Source organism: Canis aureus, chromosome 21, assembly GCF_053574225.1.
Source record: "Canis aureus isolate CA01 chromosome 21, VMU_Caureus_v.1.0, whole genome shotgun sequence".
Taxonomy (NCBI): Eukaryota; Metazoa; Chordata; class Mammalia; order Carnivora; family Canidae; genus Canis; species Canis aureus.
The window spans coordinates 5,830,998-5,858,248 of NC_135631.1; the positions used below are offsets into that span (position 1 = coordinate 5,830,998).

The 27,251-nt window shown below is 59.6% G+C and overlaps 4 protein-coding genes across 9 annotated transcripts; 2 read left to right on the forward strand and 2 right to left on the reverse strand.

The window, feature by feature from the left end:
- Nucleotides 1-2,040: 2,040 nt before the first annotated feature.
- Nucleotides 2,041-11,083, forward strand: CARNS1 (carnosine synthase 1). Of its 2 annotated transcripts, XM_077862607.1 has the most exons (10): nucleotides 2,041-2,143; nucleotides 2,529-2,547; nucleotides 3,885-4,158; nucleotides 5,187-5,276; nucleotides 5,526-6,013; nucleotides 6,238-6,412; nucleotides 6,505-6,590; nucleotides 7,358-7,589; nucleotides 7,684-7,958; nucleotides 8,934-11,083. In XM_077862607.1, exons 2-10 carry the CDS (start codon nucleotides 2,545-2,547, stop codon nucleotides 10,158-10,160), a joined length of 2,850 nt encoding a protein of 949 aa, XP_077718733.1. In that variant the 5' UTR covers nucleotides 2,041-2,143; nucleotides 2,529-2,544; the 3' UTR covers nucleotides 10,161-11,083. The 2 variants fall into 2 exon arrangements, with proteins under 2 accessions (XP_077718733.1, XP_077718734.1); XM_077862608.1 differs by lacking the exons at nucleotides 2,529-2,547; nucleotides 3,885-4,158 and having other exon boundaries at nucleotides 2,067-2,143.
- A 1,516-nt stretch (nucleotides 11,084-12,599) lies between these two features.
- Nucleotides 12,600-18,120, forward strand: RPS6KB2 (ribosomal protein S6 kinase B2). Of its 5 annotated transcripts, none has more exons than XM_077862618.1 (15): nucleotides 12,600-12,756; nucleotides 13,082-13,122; nucleotides 13,218-13,338; nucleotides 13,610-13,678; nucleotides 14,175-14,322; nucleotides 15,353-15,410; nucleotides 15,513-15,613; nucleotides 15,741-15,831; nucleotides 15,915-16,023; nucleotides 16,136-16,243; nucleotides 16,775-16,837; nucleotides 16,979-17,056; nucleotides 17,146-17,253; nucleotides 17,365-17,477; nucleotides 17,701-18,120. In XM_077862618.1, the coding sequence occupies exons 1-15, from the start codon at nucleotides 12,685-12,687 to the stop codon at nucleotides 17,885-17,887; spliced, it is 1,467 nt and encodes a 488-aa protein (XP_077718744.1). In that variant the 5' UTR covers nucleotides 12,600-12,684; the 3' UTR covers nucleotides 17,888-18,120. The 5 variants fall into 5 exon arrangements, with proteins under 5 accessions (XP_077718744.1, XP_077718748.1, XP_077718747.1 ...); XM_077862619.1 differs by having other exon boundaries at nucleotides 12,601-12,756; nucleotides 15,915-16,005; XM_077862622.1 differs by lacking the exon at nucleotides 17,365-17,477 and having other exon boundaries at nucleotides 17,701-17,859.
- A 117-nt stretch (nucleotides 18,121-18,237) lies between these two features.
- Nucleotides 18,238-20,491, reverse strand: PTPRCAP (protein tyrosine phosphatase receptor type C associated protein). Its single transcript, XM_077862623.1, has 2 exons — nucleotides 20,340-20,491; nucleotides 18,238-19,074 (listed from the first exon to the last, which is right to left on the reverse strand). Exons 1-2 carry the CDS (start codon nucleotides 20,340-20,342, stop codon nucleotides 18,454-18,456), a joined length of 624 nt encoding a protein of 207 aa, XP_077718749.1. The 5' UTR covers nucleotides 20,343-20,491; the 3' UTR covers nucleotides 18,238-18,453.
- A 344-nt stretch (nucleotides 20,492-20,835) lies between these two features.
- On the reverse strand, nucleotides 20,836-26,052 carry CORO1B (coronin 1B). The gene is made up of 11 exons (XM_077862617.1): nucleotides 25,939-26,052; nucleotides 24,971-25,173; nucleotides 24,609-24,731; nucleotides 24,374-24,503; nucleotides 24,010-24,191; nucleotides 23,803-23,922; nucleotides 23,042-23,146; nucleotides 22,816-22,961; nucleotides 22,512-22,569; nucleotides 21,451-21,729; nucleotides 20,836-21,283 (listed from the first exon to the last, which is right to left on the reverse strand). Exons 2-11 carry the CDS (start codon nucleotides 25,169-25,171, stop codon nucleotides 21,158-21,160), a joined length of 1,470 nt encoding a protein of 489 aa, XP_077718743.1. The 5' UTR covers nucleotides 25,172-25,173; nucleotides 25,939-26,052; the 3' UTR covers nucleotides 20,836-21,157.
- Between the last annotated feature and the right edge of the window lie 1,199 nt (nucleotides 26,053-27,251).

The window sequence follows — 27,251 nt, forward strand, 5'->3', positions numbered from 1 at the left end:
GAACGCCTGACTCTTGATAATCAGCTCAGGTCCTGATCTCAGGGTCATGGGATCAAGCCCGGCATCCGGCTCCCCCTCAGCACAGTCTCCTAGAGATCACCACCCGCCCCCTCTGCCACCATGCTTGTACACACATGCGTGCGAGCTCTCTCTCAAATAAATAAATAAAATCTTAAAAAAAAAAAACCTAAAAAACAAAACAGAGTTGGACTGAGCCACCCAGGCGCCCCCAGAAATGCAATCTTAAACTAGGATCAGGAATCACCTATCAGCACTAGTTAGGTTGTCTGATAGATCTCTGCCATCCCCTAAAGGAAAGCAACCTTGCAAAATCCAACTCACTTTTTGCCCAGTACAACCTCCTTGTCTTTGCTCCCTTCTGCTTAGAAGTCTTTCATTCTGCACAGCTCCTCGCAGCTTCTTTCTTATTTGCTAGATAGGATGCTGTCCAATATATGAATCGTTGACTAAAGCCAATAAAATATTTAAAATTTACTCAGTTGCATTTCAGCTTTTAACTCTTGTTAGGTGCCAAAGCTCTTGTTTCTTGATAACATCCGTGCCTCATCCCTGCTCCCACCAGTGGGATTGCAGCGGAGCTCAGTCTACCCATACAGCAGGAGAACGGACTTCTCAAGTGGCCACACCTAATTCCAGAGAGGGCACAGAGCAGCCAGCCCTGGGAAGCTGTGCGGGGAATGTGGGCTGAGCTGGGCAGACTCTGGATGAATCATTACTCCCCTCTGAGTGCCTTCAGTGGTAAACAGAAGTGGGTCCTCTGTATACCCAAAGCTGCTCCCGCAAGTGCCATGGGCCCCTCAGTTCTCTCCCCCAGCCCAGGAGGCTCTCAAGGACACCCAGGAAGTCTCTGGCTCTGAGACAGGCAGGGAGAAAGTGTGGGTTTGAGGCTGTAAGGTGGTGGAATTGTAACAACAGCCTACGTGTGGTGGGTGCATGCAGGACCCTGTGCTTATCCTCCCCACAGCCCTGTGAGATGGAAACTAGCCTTATTTTAGGCAGAAGGAAAGTGAGATTCAGATCAGAAAGGGAAGGTGCCCAGGTCCTATGGCTGGAGGTAAGATCGACACCCACCTACTGTGACACTCGAGGAAAGGGTGTGAGTCTCTGAATTTGTGGCCGAGAGCCAGGTCTCTTGCAGTGTTTTTCTGTGGGTGCTGGAGTGAGCGCACCTGAGTGGAAGGTTGTGTGTCTTGGGGAGACTGGGTGTAACTACTGGTATCCAGCAGACTCAAGTGTTGATGGGCAAGGGAGATCCCATACATACTCCCTTTCCTGGGCTCAGATCCACCAGAACTCCACAGCTTGGGCAACCCCTTCCTTCTTGGCCCCTTGCAGGGCAGAGGGTATCCCAGGAAACTGGGATTGCCCTTATGGGGTCTTCTTACCAATTGGTTCCCACTCTGGTGGTGGTGGGGGCCCAGGAGTGGTGAGGCAGGAACCCCATGGGTGTCCAGGGACCCCTGCCCAACCTGGCCTTTCTGGGAGAGTCTGCCATAGGGCAGAGTGCTTGCCCATGGCTGAGACGGACTCCAGCAGGTTGGGTATTCTAGGGAGCTCAGGACTCCATCCAGGCGCAGGACTCCAGACTGTGTACCTCCACTGCTCTCCTGGCCACCCCACCCCCAAAGGCCAAGGACAGCCCTGCCATGGTCTCTGCCCTCGACAGCCCTGCCCCGCTCCCCTCCCCTCTCTCCCCTCCATCCCTCTTCCATTCTGGACTTGCTCTCACTCCGACTCTGCCTCTCTGTCTCTCTTCCTCCTCTTCTCTGTGTCTCTCCGTGTTTCTCTTTCCCCGTCTGGGCTCTGTCTTTTCCTCACCACAGCCCAGCGTCGTGACCCTCTGCTCCCCGGAGCCTTCCTGCCCTCCTTCCCTGGACCCATCCTGGAGCCCCAGAGGCGGACTGGGCGGCCGCGGCTGGACGGGAGCGACCCGGCAGCCGGAGGGGGGTTGCTGGCTGGGGCCCCGCGCCGCCCCCGCCCCGCACTGGGCATGCCCCGGTCGCTTCTATATAAAGCGGCGCCACCCGCGCCCCGCTGTGCCGCCGCCACCGCTGCCACCGCGCCGCCGTCGCTCTGCTCCACGCCTGCCCGCCTGCCCCACCGAGCCGCTGCCGCCCTCCAGGTACCCGGGCTCCTGCCCTCCCCCGGGGGAGAGCCAGGCAGGGGGGCTGCGGGAGTGGGGGCCGCAGGGATCCAGCGCGCCCCCGGCTGGAAGGGCGGGGTGCTGGGACCTGTCCAGCGCTGCCTGGCGCAAGCCGATGCCTGAGCTCTGGGCAGCGGGGTGCGCGGGGTCAGGACCCCTAGGGTCCCGGCAGAAATCCCACTGCCTCCTTGGAGTGGGGGTGGGGCAGTCTTGGACATCTGTCAGGGACAGGACACCGGCGCCCTGGGGGCCACCTCTCCACCCCAGAGTCTTAGGGGCTGGGGTGGAGAGGTGGGGTACAGGCCCAGCTGCCCTGACTTCCTCCTTTGTCTCTCTCCCTCTATCTCTGCCATCAATCTCTCAGCCACTCCACCTGTAAGATGGTGAGTCTTTTCTGCTCCTTCCCCCCAAAAAGCCCAAGCCCAGAGGGAGAGCCCAGAGGGCAGTGTTTGGCCCCCCAAAACCCCACCCTGGGGGCTCCCCTGTGCAGACAGCTCAGACCTGTGATCAGCCGCACGCACTCGGTTGGCTCCCCGCTCACTGTACCATGGGACAGCTAGCTACTGTGTGCCAGACGCTTCATCTGTCCATCGGCCCTGGAGAACAGCACTGTTGGTTGCCTTTGGCATTCATTCATTCTGCAACATTTATTGAGCTCCTACTATGCATCTGACACCATTCTAGGTTTGGGGACATAGTAGTGAATGTGCAGTCTGGGCTCTTGGGAAACATACCTTCTTCTTTTTGGAATACCTTCTAAGAGAAGGCACAAGGCTCCGAATTTGGAACTGCTTAGTCTGGATTCGAGCCCAGGTCTCAGGCGCAGACCTGTCCTCCTCACCACAGCACACTGTCTCCCCAGGAATGAAGCCTAAGCCTCATCAGCATCCTGGGGTGGTGCCAGGCCCCCACAAGGCCCAAAGAAACCTCCTAACTTACCCAAGGTAGCCTAGCCTGTCCCCTGGAGGACAGGCTCACCTCTGCCCCACCTGTGTTCATAGTGAGTCTCTGAGCAGCCAGCCTCATGTGGACATCAGCCAGCCTCAGAGAGGGGCAGAGGTGTAAAATTTCATCCAAAGAAAGCATTTCCATGACTCAGAACATCTGAAAAAAGGGCACCGGCTCTTTCCCTACCAATACCCAGCACCGGGCCAAGCACATAGTAGGTCCTCAAGGCCTACTTGGCTGGCAGCAGAACAGATTCATCTACACATTTAGATCTCAGCAGAGCTCCATGATGGTGGTAGATAGGTTACCAAGGCCAGAGAAATGAGCAGCTCAAGCGTGATTGCTTGGTTCATTCATTCATCTGTTCTCAATCAACATTTATTGAGCAGCTATGACATGCCAGACACTGTTTTAAGTGCCAGAGTTGCTTCCATGAACGAAACAGACCAAAACCCAAAACCTCTAGTCCTGGAAACCAAGCTAGGGCAGGCCTTGGCAAGGGATGGGGGAGAGTGGTCCAGCCAGCAGCATGTCACTTTCTACCCCCATCCCCTGGAGCATGGCACCTATGGTTTACAAAGCACCCCTACCTACATGTTCTTGGTGACTGGCCTTTATCCCCTAATCCAACTCCATCCTCTCCTGGCTCCTAGGATAGCGTCTTCCCTGAACATAACCCAAGGTTAGGGATGTAGAGGGGCTTATACCCTTGGGTGATTTAATGTGCCCTTTGCCCACTCTGCCCAAGACCTACTGCTTCTGCCCATCTCAGCTCTCCCTGGATGCACTGGGTCCCGAGTGGGACTGCCCCCTGGGGTCCAAGGACCTGGAGGAAGAGGAGGGCCCATGGGGAGGAGGCTCTGGCCTGCCACCCCCAGGTTGCTTCCCTGGCACCTGGCGCCACGATGTAGGCCTGGACTGCAAAGGCTCCCTTGAGGGGGCGGAGGCCCGGGCCTGGACCGTCTACTACTACAGCCTCCTGCAGAGCTGTCTGCAGCAAGCTGGCCTTCCGGAGACCCAGGACCGCAGCCATGTGCCCCGTACAGGTGCCCAAGGGCTCCGTGGAGGAGGTGGGGCTCTCTGTAGGGGGAGGGAGGGAGACGCCCTCTGCCCATCCCGCCTCCCATCCCTGTCAAGGTCAGCCCCTTCCCCCAGGCTCTGGCTGGATCTGAAGCCAGGGAGGCAAGGCCAGTCAACTTCAGGCAGGCAAGCATTGTTTCAAAGGGCACCTGGCACCAGTAGTCAGAGATCAAGGCTTCCCTCCTGTCCCCAGGAGACCCAGCCATGGGATTTGTAAGCCATGTTCTTCGGAGCCTTAGCTTCTTTTTTTTTTTTTTTTTTTAAAGATTTTATTTATTTATTCATGAGAGACACAGAGAGAAGCAGCAGAGACACAGGCAGAGGGAGAAGCAGGCTCCATGCACCAGGAGCCCGATGTGGGATTCGATCCCGGGTCTCCAGGATCGCGCCCCGGGCCAAAGGCAGGCGCCAAACCGCTGCGCCACCCAGGGATCCCAGGAGCCTTAGCTTCTATAGAACTGTCTTGGGGGCTGCTGTGGAAGCAGCTAACAGTTGGGACCCAGAACTCCTCCCCTGCTTTATCTGTTTTATTCTATTTATTTATTTTTATATCTGTTTTATATATTAGGTGGCCACAAAGGTTTTGTGTAGACAGAGGGTTCACAGCTAGAATATATGAACATCACAGACTGGGAAAATGAGGCACAGGGACACCCCCCCCCCCTCCCCACTGCTGCACTGCACGGGGGCCACAGGTCACAGAGAAAGTTCAGTGTCAGAGCCCAGGCTAGAACCCAGGTCTCCAGTTAGCCAGGCTATAGTATGTTCCAGGCTAGCTGCAGAGAGGAGGGAACCAGCCTCACGAGGCGGGATGGGCAAGCAGCTTTCCTTTCCCTTTCCAGCGTCTTCTCTGTCCTCTCTACCCTTGTCATCCCACATTGGGAAGGATCTGGGAGCCCCAGAGGGAGGGGCTATGTGGCAGAGAAGGGGAGGTAGAAAGATAGCAGGGGGAGCCCCTGTTGAGCTTGGCAATGTTCTCCCCACCCCACTGCAGGCTGCCCTGGTGCGGAGGTGACCTTATGCATTCTGGGCTCCCCCAGTACCTTTCTGTCTGTGCTGCTGGAGGGTGGGGTCCAGAGCCCGGGTGAGTATGTGCCCAGGTTCCCCCACCCGCTCCTACAGAAAGGGCAGCCCTGCCCTGGCCCGGCCACATCCCAAAATACCCACTGACCCTGGCAACTGCCTGCATTCCACTGGGCCAGCTGCCATGCTCTGAGTGGGGGTGGGTTCTGGGAGCAACTGCCCCCTACTACCAAGGGGCCTGGTCTGAAGGTGGAGGACATGGGGGCATTAAGCCTTCCCTGGCCAGCAACCCTCCTCCCTCTGCCCACAGGAAACATGCTCCTTTGCCTGTCCCCTGCTTGGCTGACAAAGGTGCCAGCACCTGGACAGCCGGGTGAGGCGATCCTGCTGGTCTCTAAGGCTGTGAGCTTCCATCCAGGGGGCCTGACATTCTTGGATGACTTTGTCCCCCCACGCCGAGCCACCTACTTCCTGGCGGGCCTGGGGCCGGGACCTGGCAGGGGTCGAGAGGCAGCTGAACTTGCCCGTGACCTGACCTGCCCCACAGGAGCCTCGGCTGAGCTGGCGAGGCTCTTGGAGGACAGGCTGCTGACAAGGCGACTGCTGGCTCAGCAGGGTAGTGTGGCTGTGCCAGCTACCCTGGCTTTCACCTATAAGCCACCAGCACTGCTGCGGGGAGGGGATGCCAGCCCAGGACTACGGCTGGTGGAGCTGAGCGGCAAAGAAGGCCAGGAGACGCTGGTGAAGGAGGAAGTTGGGGCCTTTCTGCACTCTGAGGCCCTGGGGGATGCCCTGCAGGTAACAGGCTCCTGCCTGCGAGGTCTTTGCGGATGCCAGCAGGATGGGACCCATGGATGGTTACCTAGTCCTGCTGGGAAGTTGTCCCCAACTTTGGGCCCTACTGCTGGAGTATCTCTCCGTGGCAATCCCCTCCCTTCTTACCTCAGTTTACACATTGGATCTTATGGTACCCCGTGGGTACATGGGGTGGTAAGGAGGCTCCCTCCCCCTCTCTGTTGCAGGTGGCTGTGAAGCTCAGTGGCTGGCGCTGGCGGGGGCAGCAGGCACTGCGTCTGTACCCACGAGTAGAGCTGGGGACAGTGGTCGACACCGTGCTGGCGCTGCTAGAGAAACTGGAAGAGGAAGAGAGTGTCCTGGTGGAGGCTGTGTGCCCACCTGCCCGGCTGCCCTTCCCAGGTGAGAGCCACCAGGGCCAGCCAGGAGCGAGGAGCTTGGCTCAGCCTCCTGACTGCCCTCTGCTGGGCTCAGGCCTCACTGTTCTTCCCCAGGCAGTCCCCCACCTGGCCCCGGGCTGGCTGTGCGGATCTGTGCTGTGGTATGTCGCACACAGGGTGACAAGCCCCTGCTGAGCAAGGTGAGCGTGGCTTGGGTTCAGCTCCTCACCCTGCTGCCATACCCCAGCCCTGAGCTGCTGAGGGTCTCAGGGCAGACAGAAGACATAATATTTGGGGAAAATCTTGGTCCCCTACGAGGACTCCTGGGTCTGACGCTTGGTTTCCCTCCCTCTCCACCCTTCCTGCCTCAGGAGCTCTGCCTGGTACTCCACACTGGGTACCAGGGCCCAGGGCTGAATCCTCTTTCCAGGGAGCTCTTGCCCACAGAAGAGGCTGACCCAGGGTCCCTGAACTTCCAGTGTCTGGAGTCCTTTAGGAGGGGCCTCCAAGCTGGGGAATCCAAGGCAGCTTGAGGACCCTCCTGGGAACACAGCTCTGAGCCAACCTGAGAGAGAGTCTCTCAAACCTGCCCTCATGGAGGTCTAGGGTGGGCCACACCAGGGTGGCAAAGGCCCCCTCCCCCCCCCCGCAGGAGCTAGAAGCAAGCATGCTTGGAGCCTTCAGGGAGCAGAGACCCCAGCTGGGCCTGGAAGCCTGCATAGAATCCCCTCAGGGTCTAAAGGACCAGGTGGGCAGTGGCAGGGGAAGTGGTTTGTGCCGTGTAAGTCATTGTGCAGTGTAAGTCACAGTGGAGGACTGAGCTGCTTGAATGTCCCCCGGGAGGTCCGACCTGGATCTCGGCACTAGGGTAGGTGTGCAGGGGCGGGGGTGGTGGTGTTGGGGGGGGGGGGTGTTAGTCCGGGGAAGGCTCCTCCTGGGCCAACACCCTCAGCCAGATCCTGCTCAGGTGGTGTGCAGCGTGGGCCGTGAGGACCGGCCTCTGCGGCACCAGAGCGCCTTGCCACAGACGCTGGAGGTGGCACTGGCCTGGTGCGGCCTGGGTGAGACAGCGCAGGTGGCGGTCGTGCGGCAGCGCGTCAAGGCGGCGGCCGAGGCCGCGCTGGCCGCCGTGCTGGCCCTGGAGGCCGGCCTGAGCTCTGAGCAGCGCGGCGGGCGCCGGGCCCGCACCGACTTCCTCGGTGAGCGTGGACGACCCGGGCCGGGCCGGGGGGCAGTGGGGCGGAGGGAGGCCGGGGGGCAGCCGCGCTGAGCCCGCGCCCCCCGCCGGCCCAGGCGTGGACTTCGCGCTGACGGTGGCAGGCCGCACGCTGACCCCCGTGGCCCTGGAGCTGAACGGCTGCCTGTGTCTGGAGGCGTGCGGCGCGCTCGAGGGGCTGTGGGCCGCGCGGTCGGCTGCGGCGGAGGAGGCGGCGGCCGCGCCGCTCGTGGAGACCATGCTGCGGAGCTCGGCGCGCTACCTCATGGAGGGCAAGCAGCTGCTGCTAATCGGCGCGGGCGGCGTCAGCAAGAAGTTCGTGTGGGAGGCAGCGCGAGACTACGGGCTCAAGGTGGGCGGGGCGGGGCGGGGCGCGGGGCGGGGGCGCGGGGCGGGCCGAGCCCGAAGTCCCCGCCAGAGTGTTGGAGGGCTTGGGGCGGGGCCAGCACCGCTGGGGGCGGAGCCTGCGCTGGGCGTGCCCGCTGAGGGCTCTGGAGTCCCGGAGGAGGGGTGGGGCCGCCGCCCAGCCCATGTCAGAACTGTGAGCTCTTTTTTGGCTCTCTGCCGGAATTCCATCCCAGCCAGGTGAAATAAGCCCACCGGGAAGGCCCTAATCTACCACAGTGACCTCCTCTCCCCTCTTCCACAGTACAGCCCCCTCTTGGGAATCCTCCCCTCCAGCCATTCCTATGCCTCTTCACTCTGTTTTGCACATTGTGTTCTCCACTTGGAACTGGGACTCCTCATGCTGCCAAAGTGTAATAGGGCTGACTGCTGCCCTCTCCTGTCTCTTCAGGAGCAGCCTCTGCCCTGGGTACCAGCTGCTTGGTGTCAGTGTTCACCCAGCGGCCAGTGAGATTTGGGGCACAGAGCCCCACTAGATTGCTCTGTGGGCACCTCCAGGGTCAGAACTCCTAGGTGTATGACGACCAAGAGCATGATGCCCAAAGACACGAGACCAACTGGCCAAACCCCATCCCTGGTAGTTTCCCTACAACCTCTGGTTAGAGTAAGAATGAGCCCACCAGTCCTTCCAACCCAGATCACACTCTTTCCCTCTGCCGCTGTCTTTCCTCTGGCTGAGACTTACTCAGCTTCCAGCCTAAGCATTGCCCCTTGAGGCTGCCTTCCCTCCCCTCCAGGCTGGGTTAGGTGTGTCCGCTCTGTACCCTCCATTTAGTCAATCATCAACAAATATGTTTTGAACACCTAGAACTGGTAGATCTGTCTCTCCTGAGGGCCAAAACCATGTTCTAGGCCCCATCCAATCTCCCCAGCATCCAGCACAGGCTGACCTGGGTATGTTGTCCTCTGGTGGTTTCTGCAGTTGCACCTGGTGGAGTCAGACCCCAACCACTTTGCATCCCAGCTGGTGCACACTTTCATCCACTTTGATGTGACGGAGCACCGGAGGGATGAAGAGAATGCACGGTTGCTGGCAGAACTGGTGCGGGCACGTGGCCTGCAGCTAGATGGCTGCTTCTCCTACTGGGATGACTGCCTAGTGCTCACGGCCTTGCTCTGCCAGGAGCTGGGTCTGCCCTGCAGCCCACCAGCTGCCATGCGCTTGGCCAAGCAGAAGAGTTGCACCCAGCTGCACCTGTTGCGCTGCCATGGCCCACCCTGGCCTGCGCCCTCCCTCCACGCTGTGCCCTGTTGCCCGCTGGAGAGTGAAGCTGATGTGGAGAAGGCCGTCCATCAGGTGCCCCTGCCAGGTGTCATGAAGCTGGAATTTGGGGCAGGTGCAGTGGGTGTGCGGCTGGTGGAGGATGCACCACAGTGCCACGAACATTTTTCCCGGATCTCTCGCGACCTGCAGGGTGAAGCTGACCACCCTGGCATTGGGCTGGGCTGGGGCAATGCCATGCTGCTGATGGAGTTTGTTGAGGGCACCGAGCATGATGTGGACCTGGTGTTGTTTGGTGGGCGACTGTTGGCTGCCTTCGTCTCCGACAATGGCCCCACAAGGCTGCCTGGCTTCACTGAGACGGCAGCCTGCATGCCCACGGGGCTGGCAGCAGAGCAGGAGGCACAGCTGGTGCAGGCAGCCTTCCGCTGTTGCCTGGGCTGTGGGCTGCTGGATGGGGTCTTCAATGTGGAGCTCAAGCTGACTGCGGCGGGGCCGAAACTCATTGAGATCAATCCCCGCATGGGTGGCTTCTACCTGAGAGACTGGATCCTGGAGCTCTATGGTGTGGACCTACTGCTGGCTGCAGCTATGGTGGCCTGCGGCCTGCGGCCTGCCTTGCCTATGCGCCCACGTGCCCGTGGCCACCTGGTGGGTGTCATGTGCCTATTGTCCCAGCACCTGCAGGTGCTGAGTTCTACCGCCAGCCGTGAGAGCCTGCAGGCTCTTCATGACCAGGGCCTAGTGCGCTTCAATTTGCTGGAGGAGGTCCTGGTGCCAGGTGAATATGAGGAGCCCTACTGCAGTGTGGCCTGCACTGGGTCCAGCCTGGCTGAGGCTCGTCTCCGCCTGCTGGGCCTCTGCCAGGGTCTGGGTATTGATGGGCCCCACTACCCTGTTGCCTACTTCCTGTCCCACTTCAAATAGTGCCTCTTTTCTTGTAGCCCTGCCCCAACCTTGGCCTGGCTCACTCCAAGGCCTCAGGTCTGTTCCAGAGTGGCAGGGCCATTTGACATTAAGGCCTCCTGGGCTTGAGGGCCACTAAAGAAAGCATCTGGGGGGCCACTGGCCTCTCTTGATCTCTATCCAGCCCAAAGATCCCAGTCCTGCCCCCAAGACTCTAGCCATGGAGAAGCAACAACAGCTGCACACATGCATACACCTCCGGGTTGGTGGGAGTGGGCCCAGACTTAGCTCATCTTTGTCATCCTTCCAGGTCTGTCTCTCTTCCTGCAGCCTACAGGAGGAGAGATGCTGGGTGGCCCCTGGCCTTGGCCAAATCCCACAAAAGCCTGAGACTAAACGCCCTGTCCTCTTACCCTCACCCCTCATTTAGCAAATTCTGGTATATTTCTAAAGCCCGCTGACAGCTTTTGGCAGTGCCCTGCCTGCCTTACTTGGCCTGAGCAGTAGAAGCAGGTAACCTGGGGTCAGCAGGAACCATTTCCTCTCCAGGCAGACACTATTACCCCAGTCTGCAGATGAGGAAACAGGCTCAGAGAGGAACAACCCCTGCCTCGGGGTCATACCACAGTAGCTGGACGGTCAAGGGACAAGACACAAGGTCCAGGTTTCCATTTTTACTAAGTCTTAAGTGCCCACTCACCTTCTAAACCCCACTCACCTCCCTGCCCTCATTCATATGTGGCCTTCAGATGAGTGAAGCACACACCTTCTCCATCAAGCTTTGGTGCTTTGACCTCTGGCATAACTAACTAGCCTTGGCAGAGGAGAGTCTACACTCCCTAGTTCAGGGGAGACTGCTTCAGTAACTGCCTCTGTGCAGCACAAGAGCTGTGGCTAGCTCCACAAGCATGCCTCTCCAAATAAAGGCTTATGAACTAATTAAAGGTCTGGCATCTGGTTCTTGTGACTTAGACAACACCTTTCAGGCTCAGCTAGATGGGAGTTGGGGAAGGGAAGAGGGAGAGGTGGTTAGGAGATACCTATAGCATCTGGAGCTAAGAATAAAATGCCATACTGACCAGGCCTCTGTGTTGACTGTGAGCAGAGGCCTGCCATGGTCACCCACAACGGGACCTGAACCTCAGGGTCTCTGGAGGGTGGGATTACAACAGAGGGCCACATCCAACCAAATAACTCTCCTCCAGCCTGGAGACTCCTGAGTTCTGCCCATCTGAGTTCATTTTTAGCCTCCCCATCCAACTAGAATGCACATTTGGACAGCCTCCAACGTCAGAACTCATCCAAGACCTAGTGTGGCCCAAACTCACCCCTATAGAGCCCCATTCAACAAGAATCCATGCCCAAATCGAGAGTCACAGAGAGGTTTGGTGTATTCATTCATTCATTCATTCATTCATTACTTTAATGAAGTTTTATTAAGTGTCTATTCTGTACCAAGCAACAAAATTATTGAATGTACTTAAATTGGCAATGGAGCAAACTCCAGCACAAACCCGTATTTACGGGTGGATCAATGAGACCCAACACCTTTCTGGCAAGAACCAGGTAAAAAAGTCCAGCCGTGACCTGAGCGTGGAGCAATCACCCGGTAAATGCTCTGACTTGGAGAATCCTTGAAACAGGTGTCACGTTAGGGAGACTGTGATGCAGCCGCCTCTCTTTCACGGGCGAACAGAGAGATGCGACCTGCCTTTTGCCACCCAGCCAGCACCCAACCACCCAGCCAGCACACGGCTTGAACAAGGATGCGAATTAAATTTGCACCCATACCTGGGCAGCCCTGGTGACTCAGTGGTTTAGTGCCGCCTTCAGCCTTGGGTGTGATCCTGGGGACCCGGGTTCGAGTACCATGTCGGGCTCCCTGGATAGAGCCTGCTTCCCCCTCTGCCCGTGTCTCTGACCCCCCCCCCCGTCTGTCATAAATAAATAAATAAATAAATAAATAAATAAATAAATAAACAAATAATTTATGATAGACACAGAGAGAGAGAGAGAGAGGCAGAGACACAGGCAGAGGGAGAAGCAGGCTCCATGCCGGGAGCCCGACCCGGGACTCGATCCTGGGACTCCGGGATCGCACCCCGGGCCAAAGGCAGGCGCTAAATTGCTGAGCCACCCAGGGATCCCCTAAATAAAATCTTTTAAAAAAATAATAAATTTACACCCATACCTGCATGTACTTCTGCCCCATCCAAACTCAAACTCTCCCTACAACCAAGATAAACGCTTTCCAGGCCGCCCTTGTCCGGCGCCGCCCCCAGGAAGCAATGCTGGGAACACCGAGGGTTCTGCATTAGAGCGTTAAGCCGGAACTACAGTTCCCGAGAGGCTTTGCGCCGGACGCCATTTTTTTCTCCCGGCCAGGCTAAGCGGCCTGCTGGAAGGAGAGGGAAAGCCTCGTGCGTCATTGGCGCGCGCGGCCGCGGTCGCAGAGTGATAGCGTACGGCTTCCCCCGCCCCGCCCCCCGGGCTGTCAGTCTGAGCGCGGCCAAGCACGGCAAGGGCCCGCCGGGCCGGCGCCGCTATGGCGGCCGTGTTTGACCTGGACTTGGAGACGGAGGAAGGCAGCGAGGGCGAGCCAGAGTTCAGCCCCTCGGTGAGTGGGCCTCCCGGGCGCGGCTCGATCCCGGAGCCGATCCCATTCCCCAGACGGTGGAATCGCCCTGGCTTGCCCCCAGAGCGTCTCAGAGCCCAGCCCGGATTAAGCTCTGGTCCATCCCGACTTCCCCCGACCTGTCTGTCTTCCAGGCCCCCGCGCTTACCCTGGTCCTCCCTTCCTGCCCTCGGCCTCTCCTTCCCAGTGCTGGCCCATCGCCCGCCAGCTCCCATTCCTGACCCCGTCCTCTCCTGGGCCAAGTAGTCCAGCTCGAGGGGGAGGGATCCCCTGTCTTCCTTGGCTCTTACCCCTCGGTTTCTCACAGGACGTGTGTCCCCTTGCCGAGTCGAGGGCGGCTGGCCCGGAGTGAGTGAGGGTTGTGTTGGGGGAAGGAGGGAATGGGCTGGGGAGGGAGACACGAGTACTGGAGCCTGGCCCCCATTAACTTCTTGTATCAATAGGCCTGTGGGACACTGTGAGGAGGTGGAGCTGACTGAGACCAGTGTGAACCTGGGCCCTGAACGCATCGGGCCCCACTGCTTTGAGCTGCTGCGTGTGCTGGGCAAGGGGGGCTATGGCAAGGTACTGGCCCTCCTTCCTCACTGGTCTCCCTGCCTCAGCCTTGCAGCAGCAAAGGGTCTCAAAGCAAATTAGACTTATAAATCAGCAGAGCCTTCATAGAACGCTGTAAAGGAGGGGAAGGCAAATCATCTCAGAATCAGACTTGACATCTTTACTGCCCCACCCTTGGGTGGGCCTAGGCCTCTTGGTCTGAAGGTCAGAGCTTCAGGGTGGAGCTTTGTGAGGGTAGGATGTGGAGAGGGAGGTTGATCCTGTCTCCCCTGCCCCACAGGTGTTCCAAGTCCGGAAGGTGCAGGGCACCAACTTGGGCAAGATATATGCCATGAAAGTCCTGAGAAAGGTGAGTCATTTGTTCAGCCAACAAATCCTTGCTTGGTGGCTGCCATTCTCCATGCACTACTCCAGGCTTCCAGAAGACAATAGTGAACATGATGGAGGAGATGGTCCCTGTCTTGGGCATTGGCTGGTTTATTGTCAACGATGGTTATATTGTTTTGCAGTAATTCTCAACTGTGGGCAATTATGCGTCTATATTTTTGAGCCACAACTAAATAGGGATGCTACTGGCATCCAGTGGGTCAATGCCAGGGATGCTGCTAAACATCCTACAATGTATAAAACAGCACCCACAACAAAGAATTATCTGCCCGAAATGTCATTAGTGCCAAAGTAGAGAGGTACCTCTAGAGGATAAATCAGTCCTTGAGAAGGACAACCACTGATAGTGGAATTATGGAGAAATATAATGGAGTGATAAAGGGTGGCAGAAGGGTAATGGCTGGAGGGACTAAAAGAGCCTGAGGTGCCCACCTTCTGATTGATCCCCGCCTCTTCAGGCCAAAATTGTGCGCAACGCCAAGGACACAGCACACACGCGGGCTGAACGGAACATTCTAGAGTCAGTGAAGCACCCCTTCATTGTGGAACTGGCCTATGCCTTCCAGACTGGTGGCAAACTCTACCTCATCCTCGAGTGCCTCAGTGGTATGAGTGGGGGCCCAGCCAGGGAAGCAGGGCCAGGGAACCAGCCAGGAAGCACTGGGAGCTCTGGGGGAAGCCCGGAGAGATGTGGTGTGTAGAATGGCTAGGGGGCCCCCACACCCATCCATCCATGCATCCATTCGTTCGTTCATTCGTTCATTCAGCAAACGTCTGTCGAGCACCTATTGTGTCCCTCACCTGTATTGGGGGTGGATGGGAACAGTTGGAGGTTGTACAGTGGCTTGTTTTGTCCATTTCCACTGCCCCTTCATGGCCTGTTTCTCACTCCTGTGTGCCCTGTGTCCAGTTGGGTCCCAGATCTGGTGGTTCATTCTTAGCAGTGTCCTCCATCCTCTCCACTCTTGTGAGGGGAGGGCATGGGTCACGATTGTTTCCTAACTGGACCTGAGGCCTGCAGCTCACCTTCTTCCATGAACTCTCAGGGTCATTATCTCACCACGGAATTGTGCCCAACGTTCCTACTCACAATTACGGGGCTCTTTGTAATGGCCCAGATGAAGCCTGGCCTCCTTGGCCTGGTGCCCCCTGTTGGCTGTGAAACGGTTGGGGCCTGCTTCCCACCAGGTCTTATCTGCACAGATGAACCCTGTGAGCCCCAGTCCCCACGTCCCATCTCAGCACCCCCTCGATTCTGTTACCGCGGACTGTGTCCCCTCACGTTGGGATTAATTTTGCCTCCTCTGAGATTTTTTTGTGTTAAGCTCTTGGAGCTATTGCCTCAGTCTGGCATATTAGAGCACCTCTGTGCATGTCTGTCTCCCCATTAGACTGAGCATCCTGAGGGCAGTGGCTGGGTCTCTTCATCTCTGTGTCCCCAGCTTCACCCAGCACAGGGCCAGATACCGAGTAGGCGTCGGTAGATGTTTGCTGAATTGAATTGAATCCCCACGGCAGCTCTGTGAGGCAGGTAGGGCCGGAATTTTGAGTCCCACTCTCCCCAAGAAGAAACCAAGATTCGGAGAGCAGAGGCGCTGGTTCCCAGCACACAGCTGCTGACGTGTTTGTGTCATAGGCGGTGAGCTTTTCACGCATCTGGAGCGAGAGGGCATCTTCCTGGAAGACACAGCCTGGTAGGTGTTACTTCCTGCCTCTCCGGAGGGGCTCCAGGGATCCCCTCCCCCAGAGCCCAGCACCCCCCCTACCCTTGCCTTCACCCTATCCTGTGTCTGCAGTTTCTACCTGGCAGAGATCACCCTGGCCCTGGGACATCTCCACTCCCAAGGCATAATCTACCGGGACCTCAAACCTGAGAACATCATGCTCAACAGTCAGGGTGCGCATGTGTGCACGCACCCCCACCTTGTGCAGCTACATACGCTGGTTCGGGATCTGCAGGGAGGGCTGAGGAGCACGATGCTGTGGGCCAGGGCCCTGATCACTCCCTCCAACATCTTTCTCAGGCCACATCAAACTGACAGACTTTGGACTCTGCAAAGAGTCGATCCATGAGGGCGCTGTCACCCATACTTTCTGTGGCACCATTGAATACATGTAAGCAGCAGCTAGGTGGGACCGGGGGTCGGGAGGATGACAGGAAGGGCCCGACCCAACTGATGGTTTCACCTGGCTCCCAGGGCCCCTGAGATTCTGGTACGCAGTGGCCACAACCGGGCTGTGGACTGGTGGAGCCTGGGGGCCCTGATGTATGACATGCTCACTGGATCGGCAAGTCCAGCCTCCTGGGTGGGGGGGGGTTGGCAGGGCGGGGGGTGGGAGGGGGTCCCCATCTGGGAGCAGGACCAGGACCAGGGCCTTGGGGGAGGCTCACAAGTCTTTCCTCCTCTGCCTTCTCCAGCCACCCTTCACCGCAGAGAACCGGAAGAAAACCATGGACAAGATCATCAAAGGGAAACTGACGCTGCCCCCCTACCTCACCCCGGATGCCCGGGACCTTGTCAAAAAGGTGGGCTTCCCCCTGCCCCCGATCCAGCCTCCAATGTCTTCTAGGTCCTCCTTGGAATCCTGAGTTTCTCTGGGCAGCGGGACACCCCTGCCTGTGCAGTTTGCCTTTATAGTATGAAGGAACACTGGCTTTGAGGTCCAAGACGCTGAGCTTGGACCTTAACCCTGGAAGACCAGCTGCACACATCCCTAGTCTAAGTCCTAATCAGCAAAACATTCACGATGAGCTAGCTGCTCTCCCATTGAGAAGCCATTCATTGGGGGTAAAAGTGGGAGGCTAGGTTTGGAGATTGGATCCCACTGCAGTGGCCTGGATGGGGTGCTGTTGCAAAGGCTTCATGGAAAAGGCCCACTAGACCAAACCTTGGAAATCCTAAGGTTGTCATAGGTGGAGACCATGCTCCAAAGGCCTTGTCCCCACCACTGCACACATACCCCTCCCCTGTCCTCACCCCAGCCAGCCTAAGAACTCAGAGGAACATGCAATCAGTGCCTCTCCCCCAGACCCTCACCCTCTGCCCTTGCCCTGCAGTTTCTGAAGCGGAATCCCAGCCAGCGGATCGGGGGTGGCCCAGGGGACTCTGCTGATGTGCAGGTGGGTCTGGGACCACTAAGAGGGGGCAAGGCTGAGCCCCCAAAAGTTCCAGGGGGCAGGTAAGGCCTTAGGGCAGAGGGAGTTACTGAAGGAGCCAGGGAGGGTGAAATGATGAGATGTTTGGGGGCACTCTACCCACAGAGGCACCCCTTCTTCCGGCACATTAATTGGGATGACCTCCTGGCTCGCCGCATAGACCCCCCTTTCAGGCCCTGTCTGGTGAGTGGAGGTCCCTTGTTCTGGGGGCAGGTGGAAGGCCTGTCTTGGATGTCCCCTAACCTCTCCTCCCCACTCTGGTCTGCCCACAGCAGTCAGAGGAGGACGTGAGCCAGTTTGACACCCACTTCACACGGCAGACACCAGTGGACAGTCCAGATGATACGGCCCTCAGTGAGAGTGCCAACCAGGCCTTCCTGGTGAGGTCCTGGGTGGCCTGAGGGTTATGGGGGCACGGGCAGGATTATGGCTAAGGAGTGGTGGACACTGAGTGTCCCCTGGCCCTGCCTTTGCCCCACCGCACCCTCCAGGGCTTCACATACGTGGCACCTTCTGTCCTGGACAGCATCAAGGAGGGCTTCTCATTCCAGCCCAAGCTACGCTCCCCCAGGCGCCTCAACAGTAGTCCCCGGACCCCGGTCAGGTACCACAGGGCAGAGAGGAGTATGTAGTTGGGCCAGAGGCTAGTTCTAGCTTTGGCTCTGCTGCTCCATCCCAGGGCTGCCTGGGTTGAATCTCAGCACTAGTCTCCATTTTTCGCATATACCACCGGGGACCTCACAGCTTCTGTGCCCAGGCAGGTGGGGAAGTCGGCCCTCTGACCCTACTGCTGGTAGGGGCTGACTCAGCTTCGGTTTCCCCCGCAGCCCCCTGAAGTTCTCACCCTTTGAGGGATTCCGGCCCAGCTCTGGCCCACCGGAGCCCATGGAGCCCCCTCTACCTCCTCTCCTGCCGCCGCCACCACCACCACCATCGAGCACTGCCCCTCTCCCCATCCGACCCCCCTCGGGGACCAAGAAGTCTAAGAGGGGCCGTGGGCGCCCTGGGCGCTAGGAGGATGGGTAGCTGTGAGGGCAAGCAGACCCTAGGGCAGTTCCAGACCCTGGAGGTGTGTCTAGGGGTATGGGAGTGAGTGTGTGTGAGAGCATGTCTCCGTTGGGGGTGGCTGTGCCCCTGAACCGTGCCCATGAAGGGCTATAGGCTGTGGCTGTCAGTGGAGTGGCCTCGCTGCCCAGCTGGTCTAGTTGAGCTGTGCCCTTGAAGAATTAAAATATTGAATCATGGCACTGACCTGGCTCTGCCCTTGGACTTCTGAGGGTAGGATTGGGTGGGGTTGGGCCAGCAGGAGCCCCTGCCTAGAGACGGGCAGGTTACTACAAGACCACAAAGCCGGACCACAGAGCCACAGGGCTGGAGGGGTTTTATTTCAGAAGGCTCTCCAGTGCCACTAGGGATGGGTGGGCTTCCTGATAGGGACAAGGATACACAGCTTTGGGGACAGAACTGGTAGGGGAGCAATAGTCTGAGACACCCTGTGTAGCGGTGTGGGTGACAATAGGTCCAGGGTAGCATGGGATGCAGAGGCACAGTGGCAGGGATGTGACACACCACACTGGCTCTTACAGTGCTGTGACGTGGAGGCCCTGGCTGCCAGCTGCTTCGGCGCTGTCGTCCCAGGCCGCGCTGCCAGCAAAGGCGTGCAGGTCGCTCAGCAGGGCCTCGGCGCTGCCCCCTGAGCCCACTGGCCCCTGGGAACTGAGGCCCAGGCCCCCTCCGGTGTTACTGTCACGTGCTTCCTCGCCTGGCTCTGGGACCTGCTGTGGGCAGGGCCCCTCTCTGCATTGCTGATCCTCTTCCTGGGACTCTGTCTCCTCCAGGCCACCAACCAGATGGTAGTCCTCTTCCACATCCTGCTCGTCCTGCTGCTGTTCTGGGTCCTCATCGGGTGGCTCCACCTCGGCCTGGGCCCGGAGCCAGCGGCCCGGTGGGCTGGCCCAGAGGAGGCGGCGAGTGCGGCCCCATAGTGCGGCGCCCAGGCGGGCTGGGTGGTAGTAGCCCCCTGAGTCGCGGCTGAGGCGGCGCCAGGCCAGTGCCAGGCCAGTGGCCAGCAGCAGTAGCAGCAGCAGCAGCAGGACAACAGTGACAGAGCTGGAGCTCTCACTGTCCTTGGCACTGCTGCCTGAGCCCAGGACCCCTGGCAGGGCCAGCAGTGTCCCGAGCCCAAGGGCACAGGGCAGGTCCTGTGGGAAGACAGGCAGGGGCTTGTCACCTGGGCTGGGGGCAGTCAGACCGGGTGACTCGCTCCTTGGTTGCCTTATGGGCCAAATGGGGACAATCAAGTAGAAAAGCCCAAGTTTTTACTCTGTCAGTAAAGTCCTGGTCCTTTGAGATGCAGCCATGGAGCCTCTAACCCACTCCCAGCCACCCCACCTTCACTGTCTGAGCCTGTGCTTGCCTACGGCCTGTGCGCCGGCTGTTCCCTCTGCTCAGCGTGCTCATCCCCCGAGAGCCACATGACTGCCGGCTCACCTCGGCTCCCATCATCTCAGGGAGGCCGAATCTGACCTGCAGCGCTGCCTTGCCTCTCACCCCTACAGCCGGGCTCTACCTGCCTCTCCCTCGTACTTCTCACACAGCGTACGAGTGCTTCTCATTATTGCCCTATCTGCCCCACCAGAGCAAGCAGCAAGGAGACGGGTCCTTTTGCCTCAAGGACTTAATTTCTGGCACACACCATAGGTTCCTGGCACACATGGTAGCTGCTCAGTAATTACTGGTGTGTCAAGACTCTATGGGTAGGAGTGGGGGTAGGGTGGGATGTGCAGGGAGGGGGGTAATCTGCGAGGCTGGCGTTGGGGTTGGCTCTTTCTGAGGCCTGGATGGAGGGACCAACTCAGAGACAACTGTTTACCCTCCACTTGGCCAGGTCTCAGGACGTGGGTCCCTGAAACCCCTCTTCCTCCCACCCATGGGACTGCCTCAGCTACTGCATTTCCGTTCAGTCCGGTCCCTGGGGGCCTCATGCCTGCAGGGCCTGGGGCTGGGGGAGGCGGGTGCAGCTACCAGAGGAAGCCTGCGGTTGGAACAAGGCAGGTGAGAGATGATGGGGGGGAGGGGTGTGGAGGTTCAAGCAAGCCTCCCCTTCACCCCAGGCTCTGTTTGCCCAGGCTCCAGGAACACAGGTAAGTTCTATGCCCAGGTTCCAGCTCCCCAGCAGAACAGGTGAGAGGGTCTGCCAGAGGTTCCTGAAGGGGAGCTGGGCCTGGAGAGGGGTGCTGGGGGCACACCTTGAGTCCCAGGGAGGTCCAGCTCTGAGGTGAGATGAGGAAGGCCCAGCTTCTGCCCCATGCTTGCCCTGGGTCTCCCACCTCTGCCCTTGACTGACTGCTCCAGCTTCTGGAACCCCACGTGGGCGGGGGGGTCCTCCCTTAGTGCCCAATGCCCAGGCAATCCAGCTCTGACCTGTTGCCCCCACCTCAGGACCCAGTGGGCTCTTGGTGCTCACCATCAGTCCGCCGGCCTTGGTGCTTGAGCGCCCGCCACCAGCTCTGGCTGTGTTCAGTAGAAGTGAGCTCTGGCGTGCTCAGCTGCAGCTAGGGGTTACTGGGCGCTTCCGCTTCCTGCCCACAGTACCCCACCCAACCCTCCCTGCCATAGGCCCCTGCTAGGGGCCACAGGCCTCTTAGGACCACCCTAACCCACACTAGCGCGTCACAGATCTCTCACCTATTGAGGCCAGGGCTGTGGGGCCCGTGGCTAGGCCTCCAGGGAGAGGGACTGGACACCAGCTCAAAGCACGACACAGTCCTGGGCTGGGTCCTCAGTTTCTCTAGCCGGCAGAATTCAGGGAAGCAAGGACTGGGGGGTGAGGTGGGGAATGCTAGTGGCCCCCAGACCTTTTTCACATCCTTGGGTCCCTGAGGGCCTCATCTGTCCCCAGCATTACACACTTCCTTTCCCAGCTGCCTGCCCCCCCAACCCTTGTAGAGGGCAAACCTGACTTTTAGAAAGAGAATTTTATTTGGAATGAAAATATAGAAATTGTTTCTCCCACTTCCTCTGGGGAGGGAGCAGGGCTGGCAGGTGGTGGTCCCTCAGAGTATAAGCTTGCCTTGATACAAAAATCCTCCCTAGTAACAATGACAAGAGCCAGGCTGCGGCTCTAGCCCCGGGATGGGTGGGTGTGGACTGCTCCAGAACCTGTCCCACAGGCCCAGGGCAGGAGGCAGCCAACAAGCGGTGTGACTTGCCAGCAGAGGCTGGGTGAGGAGGGAGCGAATGAAGAGGAAGTGAGGGGGAGCAGCATCCCCTGGGCCTATGGTCCTACGCATCCCCATTCTCCATGCGGCCCAGCTGCTCCTCCAGGCGACCAATGCGCTCCCCCTGCTCCTTGACCAGCGCCCTCAGTGCCCGAAGCTCCTGCATCACCTCGTCCAGCTTCCGCGCCTCCTGCAGGGACATGGGGGCAGGAGTCAGGGGGTGCAGAGCTGCAGTTATCCCCAAACCCCCTGGGCAGGGGACAGAGCCCCACAGACAGGCAGTGAGAGGTTTAGGCACACACAGCAGACCAGAGCCACCAGGGTTTCCTGACACCACCCCGACCATGGGGCACATACCCCGGCTCCGGTGAGGCCACCGCTGGGGATGGAAGCCGGGACGGAGGTGGCAGATGTGGAGGCCCCGGGGCGGGCTGAGCTCGGGGCCACGGCAGGCCGGCTCTCCGACAACACGTTGCGCCTGCTGACCTTCAGGTCCCGCTGTTTACTAGGCACGTAGGCCTCCCGCAGGGAGATGAGGATGGGGCTGGCATCCCGCCCGCTCACCCATTCTTCTGCCTCCAGGGCTGCCTCAGGCCCGGCTGTGTCAGGGTACAGATCGTCCTGGAAGAGGTCCGACTGGGCAGGGGATGGGAGAGGTCCAGGTCAGTCGGGGGCCCAGGGTAGCTACCTCCTTGTCACCCTCTTGTCTGGACCCAGGGTAGCTACCTCCTTGTCACCCTCTTAGCTTCCAGGTCTTCACCCTGTTGACCCATCCTCCAATGGCCTGACCCCGAGTGGCCACTCTAAAGCACAAATCTCTCGTTTCACTTCCCTTTGAGATACGACTTCTCACAGCAGCTTTCCCAACACTCCTAAGCAGGGGCCAGCTATGTGGCTTTGTGGGATTCTGGGAGCCCTGCAGCCTCATTCACAGCTCTCCTCCCTCGGATGTGCCCGGCATGCTGGATGGCACACTCAGTAAATACTGGCTGGAGAACGAAGCTCGTCCAAGGTTCTTGGCTGGGCATCTGAGGCCAGGCACACGTGGGCTGATCCTGTCTTCATGGGAGTCTCCCCTACAGCCAGACTCCCATCCCTCTTTCCTGCCCTTTGCCTGGCTTAGGCCCACCCTAACCATGCTCTTGGTCCTGCCTGGCCTGCTACAGGGAGTCCGTCGTGGCTGCCCAGTGTGTCTGTCTCCTGTGGCTGTTCCAGAGCAGGGCCTCAGCTCACTCTGTCTCATCCCTTCTTGTCCTCCACCTGGCACAGCCCAACCCCTGGCTAAATGACAAAGGCATCCTGGCATCTCTCCAGCCCACCGTCCACATCCACACTCAACCACGTCCTATTCGCAGGCCTCACTCCAGTCGCCCCTGTCTGCTGGGGAAGGGAGTAGGCAGGGGACCAGGCGACCTCACCTTTCTTGGCACAGTCATGACAATGGGCTCACACTTGCGCTCATGCAGTTTGTAGAACCTGGGAAAGGGAGGGGAGGGAGGAACCATGGGGGGAACCTCCCCATCCTCGGCTCCCCTGGCTCCTGACTCTCTACTTCAAGGCCTCACCCTAGCCCCTCCACTGTCTGACCCTGGCCCTCCTGTGGGCTGGTTCCTGTTCCTGAGCAGCCTCCAAAGATCTGATCCCTCACCCTAGTCGGCCCTGGCCTGGCCTCTGCGGCCACATCATTCCCCTGCAGCTGGCCACCCAGGAGGCCCTTCTTACCGGGCAATCTCGCACTTGCTGACCTCCAAGCCCCTCTTAGGCATGCTGCCCATGCCCCTCTGGGGCTCTTTGCTGGTGAATGTGTTCAGGAAGTGGATATAGGGGGGCTCATCTGTGATCTCAAAGTATCGGATGCTAGAGTCACCCTGTAGGGGGGAGGAGGCCAGGGTCAGCACTCAGACAGCCAGCCCTCTTCCCTGCCCCATCAGCCCTGGCCAGGCCCCACCTTGCCGCAGACGTAGACCACACTGGTATCCGGGTCGTAGAAGGGCAGCAGGGCCCCATTGCTAGAGTCCAGCTCCTGGAGAGCCATGGGTTCCTCCAAGTTTTCCTGGCACATGGGATGGTGGGCAGTCAGGCCAGGCCAGAACCTTTCCTTCTCTCTCCTCACCCTCCCCGCCCATCAGGACTGGCCCCAGGCAGCCTCACATGCCCGCTGGCCCTGCCTCCACCATGCCATATGGGTGCTCTCCCACCTTCCAGGACCCTCTCCATTTCTAGGATCTCATTTTCCCAGCCTGCTCCCAGGCCACCGAGAAAGCCTCTCCTGCGTGGGAGCTGGGGATGCCTGGCAGCACCACCCTGTCTCAGAGGAACCCACAGAGGCCACTGTACAGAAGCACAGGGCTGCGGGACAGAGCGCCCTTGGAGAAGGGCTGGGAGGCCTCCTGGAGTAAGGGGGCCTCTATACTGGGCCCCAGAGGGCAGCCAGAGGGGAAGAGGCAAGCAAAGGAAGGAAGGGCCTCTCAGCTGGCAAGATTGACGTGAGCTAAGGCCTGGAGAAAGCTGGAGGCAGCAGGGGAGGCTGGAGGGCAAGGGGCAAGGATGGAAGAGGCTGGCAGGGTTCCAGGTCCCGAGAGCCTCAGGTGCCAGGCTGAGAACCTGGGACCCCCAGACCTCTCCAGGGTGACGCATGCCCTCCTGGGCCAGGATGGGGTCCAAGTCTCCACCAAGCCTGTTCCCTCAAGGCTGGCCATGGCCACTCACCGGGTCCCACAGTGCCAGCTGCCGCTCGCTCATGCGGCTGAAGCCCGTGGTGAACACTTTGCCATCTGCCAGGAAGATGGCCCGCATGGGACGGGCCCCTTCATGGGCCTTCTCCCTCTCCTATCCGGGGGACAGAGTGGTCAGTGCAGCACCTGACAGAGCCCCTTGGTTTGTCCACTACCATCCTAGCCCTCTGGGGCCACGTACCGCCACCAGGGTGCCCCGGCGGGGGTCGATGATGCGCACACTCTTGTCCTTGCATGCAGAGCAGAAGAGGCTGCCATTGCGGTTCCAGCTGACGTTGTAGATGAGGTCAGGGTGCAGGCTGTCCAGGCGGTACAGTTCCTCTGCAGTGCCCACGTTCCAGATGAGCACCACGTTGTCACAGCCTGCCGGGCAGGGGGCCGTCAGCCCAGCAGGCTGGCTTTGACCACCCTCCTGGGACACCTGGCCTCTTGAGCTCTGTGGGTCTCAGCTTTACCACCTGTCAGATGGGCCTGGGAGAGGGTGTGGGTTCTGGAGCTGCGTACAGAGAGGGGCAGGGGGGTTGGGGGGGGTGGGCAGAGCAGACCTGCACTGAGTAGCACGTTGCGGGCAGTCGGGTGCCAGGTGACAATGCCCACTCGCTTGGTGTGTCCCTCCAGCACCACCACTGGCTCTGTCAGTGGGGAGGTGAGCCCATTCTCGGGGATCTGCCACACCTGTGGGAAGGGTGGGGTTGCCAATTGAGGCCTCTGCTTGGCTGTGCTGCCAGCAGCCTCGAGCCACACCTGTGAACCAGGCCTGACCACAGCGCCGTGCCTCACCATGACTGTACAGTCCTCCGAGCCGCTGGCAATGACTTCATCGTTGTGGGGACACCAATCAATGTCCAGGACAGGTCCTGTGTGTCCACACACCGTTGGGTAGGCCTTGTCGATGCGGCCCGTCTGCGGGCATGAGAGGAGCAGTCAAGGGTGTGCAGGAAATGTTTGTTGCCTCTGACCCTAACTCGGTGGCAATAAAAAACTTTCTCCATCTGTGCTAATATCTCTTAGGCAATAAGTCTGGATTATGACACCTGCCCAGCAGTGTGGGGATGGGCAAGATAAAGAAAGTGAAGCTAGGAGAGAGGCCTGGAAGGTGTGGTCAGGTCTCCACTCCTTCCCCCAGCCCTGATGGGGCCCACCTTGCTTAGAGGGAGCACCAGGAAGGCACCCCCGCCGCTGGCCTCTACGATCACAGCCAGGAACCTGGGATTGACTGCGCAGAAGGTGCTGTCCCAGGTGACACGAGACACTCGGATATCTTCATAGCACTGGTCATTCTTGACCGGCTGTCCAAACACATGCCGGAATTTGCTCTGCCGAACCACTTTGCGGAAGGACATATCTGCAGGGTGGAGAGGCTTGGGTCAGCCCTCACCCATGCCAATAACGCCCAACCCTCCCAGGGCTGCATGAAGGGAGGTGGGAAGGATGCATCCTGGGGCCTGATCACTGTCTCCCTCTTGGCTTGCAGTTTCCCCAGTTACAGAACGGGGTCACAGGTGCAGACCCTGGCTGCCACCTACCGAGGGGGCATCTGAGATGGAGAGGGAATGCATTGACCTAAGACCCACAATACTGAGAGGAGAGGGGCTCTGCAGGACCCTACCCAGGCCCCTCCCTAGCCCTGGTATGTGTGGGGGAGGTGGGAAGTGATGAAGCCAGGGCAGGCTTATAGTTCCTCTGTGGGTCCTAGTCCGTTCCGAGCAGGTTCCTTCCGGCCAGGATTTGAAAGTTGGGTGAGGGGGAAAGGTCTCCAATGTGGAGCCGCGCTAGGCCCCAGTTCTGAGCCCCCGGGAATGTGCAGTGCCTGCAGGAATGTGCAGGGAGCCCCAGGCCGGGGGGTCAGGGAGGCCTGACAGGGCTGGGCGGGGGTCAGGATGCCGCTCCCGGCCGCAGAGCATCCCAGGGCGCCCTCGGAGCGGGGTCCAAGGTGAACCGTGGGGGGAGACGCTGGGCAGCCACAGGGGCTTGGGGCTGAGGGTGGAGCGCCGCGGAGGGGCAGGGCTCCTCGGACACACGACCCCGCACCCCAGCCTCCCTCGGCTCCGCCCCCGCAGCCTCATCCGGCCCCCCGCCCGCGCTCCCAGCCCCGGCCCGCTACGCTCACCGGGGACGCCGGGGGCTGCGGCACCGGCCTCGGGCGGCTCCGGATCCTGGCCTCTGGGAAGCAGGAAGCGGGAATCAGGAAGTGACAGAGGAGCCCGGGCCAGGGGGCGGGGGGGGCGGGGGGGCGGGGCGGGGGCTCGCGGGGGCGGGGCCGAGGTCACGCGCGGAGGGGCGGGGCGGGAGGCTGCAAGCGGCCGCGGAGGCGGGGAGCGCCCGGGCCATGGGGGCGCAGGGGCGGGGCCTGGGCGAGCCCCGCCCCTCAGGCGCCCGGGTCTCTTCGGAGCGAGGGGGTGGGGTGGGGGTGGGGCCGGGGCCGGAGGGGCGGTGGGTGCGGGCTCCGTACCAGTCCTGCTCCTCTGGCGGTGCCCTCGGAGGTACCAGGATTGGGTGGAGCCCCTGCCAAACCCCCATCCCAGTGCATATTTCTGGGTCCCCCAGGCCACCCCGGACTCCAAAATATAGTATCTAGTCTGACAGTCGATATATTCACGTGCCTCTTTTCAAAGGTTACAAAAGTACTTGGTGATGAACATTGTAAATACAACAGCAGTGTTTTAAGGGGCACGTGGAAGGCCCCAGCCAACCCACTCTTTCCGATGAACACACCCTTGGGGCCTGCCGGGCCTCCTTATTAAAAACAGGAATGGGGGGCACCTGGGTGGCTCAGTGGTTGAGCGTCTGCCTTTCGCTCAGGGCTTGAGCCCGCAGTCCCCGGATGGAGTCCCACGTCGGGCTCCGTGCATGGAGCCTGCTTCTCCCTCTGCCTGCGTCTCTGCATCTCTGTGTGTGTCTCTCATGAATAAATAAAATCTTTTTAAAAAATAGGAATGGGGGCGTGTCCCCTGCAAGATCCCTTGCACCTTCCTTTCTCTCCCCGACATTCTCCCATGGAGGCATAGTGGTCTGTCCACAGTTGATCCCCCCGCCTAGCTCGCTCCTGTGACAGGAACCCAGACTGGCGGCCCCAGATATACCCCATCGGAGTCCGCATCCTATTCCGGGGTGACTCAGTTGTTCCTCGAGGTCTGACAAGCAGAATCTGCCCCCTCTGCCTGGGGCTGGTGCCACCTCCCTCACCTTCCCTGGGGTGATGATGGTCAGTCTTTCCCAGAAAGAGAAGTAGGTGGGAAGAGGAGGAAGAGCAAAGCCAGAAAGAGTCTTATCTGGGGCTGCAGGAGGCCCCACTGTGCATCTCAGGCAGGCTGGGGCTTACACCCTATTCACCCCCCATCCTACTGCCTGAGGAGGAAACAGCTCAGAGGGGAGGGGTGCCTGCCCCAGGTCACCCCACCAACATTTAGTCCCCATCTGTTT

What these genes read in the sequence shown, in the direction of transcription:
- CARNS1 (XM_077862607.1), top strand. An exon ending in CAGCCATGTGCCCCGTACAG is followed by an intron (nt 4,159 to 5,186) that starts GTGCCCAAGGGC and finishes ACCCCACTGCAG; the next exon opens with GCTGCCCTGGTGCGGAGGTG. An exon ending in TGCCCGGCTGCCCTTCCCAG is followed by an intron (nt 6,413 to 6,504) that starts GTGAGAGCCACC and finishes GTTCTTCCCCAG; the next exon opens with GCAGTCCCCCACCTGGCCCC.
- RPS6KB2 (XM_077862618.1), top strand. Translation starts at nt 12,685, where the DNA reads ATGGCGGCCGTGTTTGACCTGGACTTGGAGACGGAGGAAGGCAGCGAG. An exon ending in AGCCAGAGTTCAGCCCCTCG is followed by an intron (nt 12,757 to 13,081) that starts GTGAGTGGGCCT and finishes GGTTTCTCACAG; the next exon opens with GACGTGTGTCCCCTTGCCGA. An exon ending in CCCCTTTCAGGCCCTGTCTG is followed by an intron (nt 17,057 to 17,145) that starts GTGAGTGGAGGT and finishes GTCTGCCCACAG; the next exon opens with CAGTCAGAGGAGGACGTGAG.
- CORO1B (XM_077862617.1), bottom strand. Translation starts at nt 25,171, where the DNA reads ATGTCCTTCCGCAAAGTGGTTCGGCAGAGCAAATTCCGGCATGTGTTT. An exon ending in TGGTGCTCCCTCTAAGCAAG is followed by an intron (nt 24,732 to 24,970) that starts GTGGGCCCCATC and finishes TCATGCCCGCAG; the next exon opens with ACGGGCCGCATCGACAAGGC. An exon ending in AGCTGGCACTGTGGGACCCG is followed by an intron (nt 23,147 to 23,802) that starts GTGAGTGGCCAT and finishes CCCATGTGCCAG; the next exon opens with GAAAACTTGGAGGAACCCAT.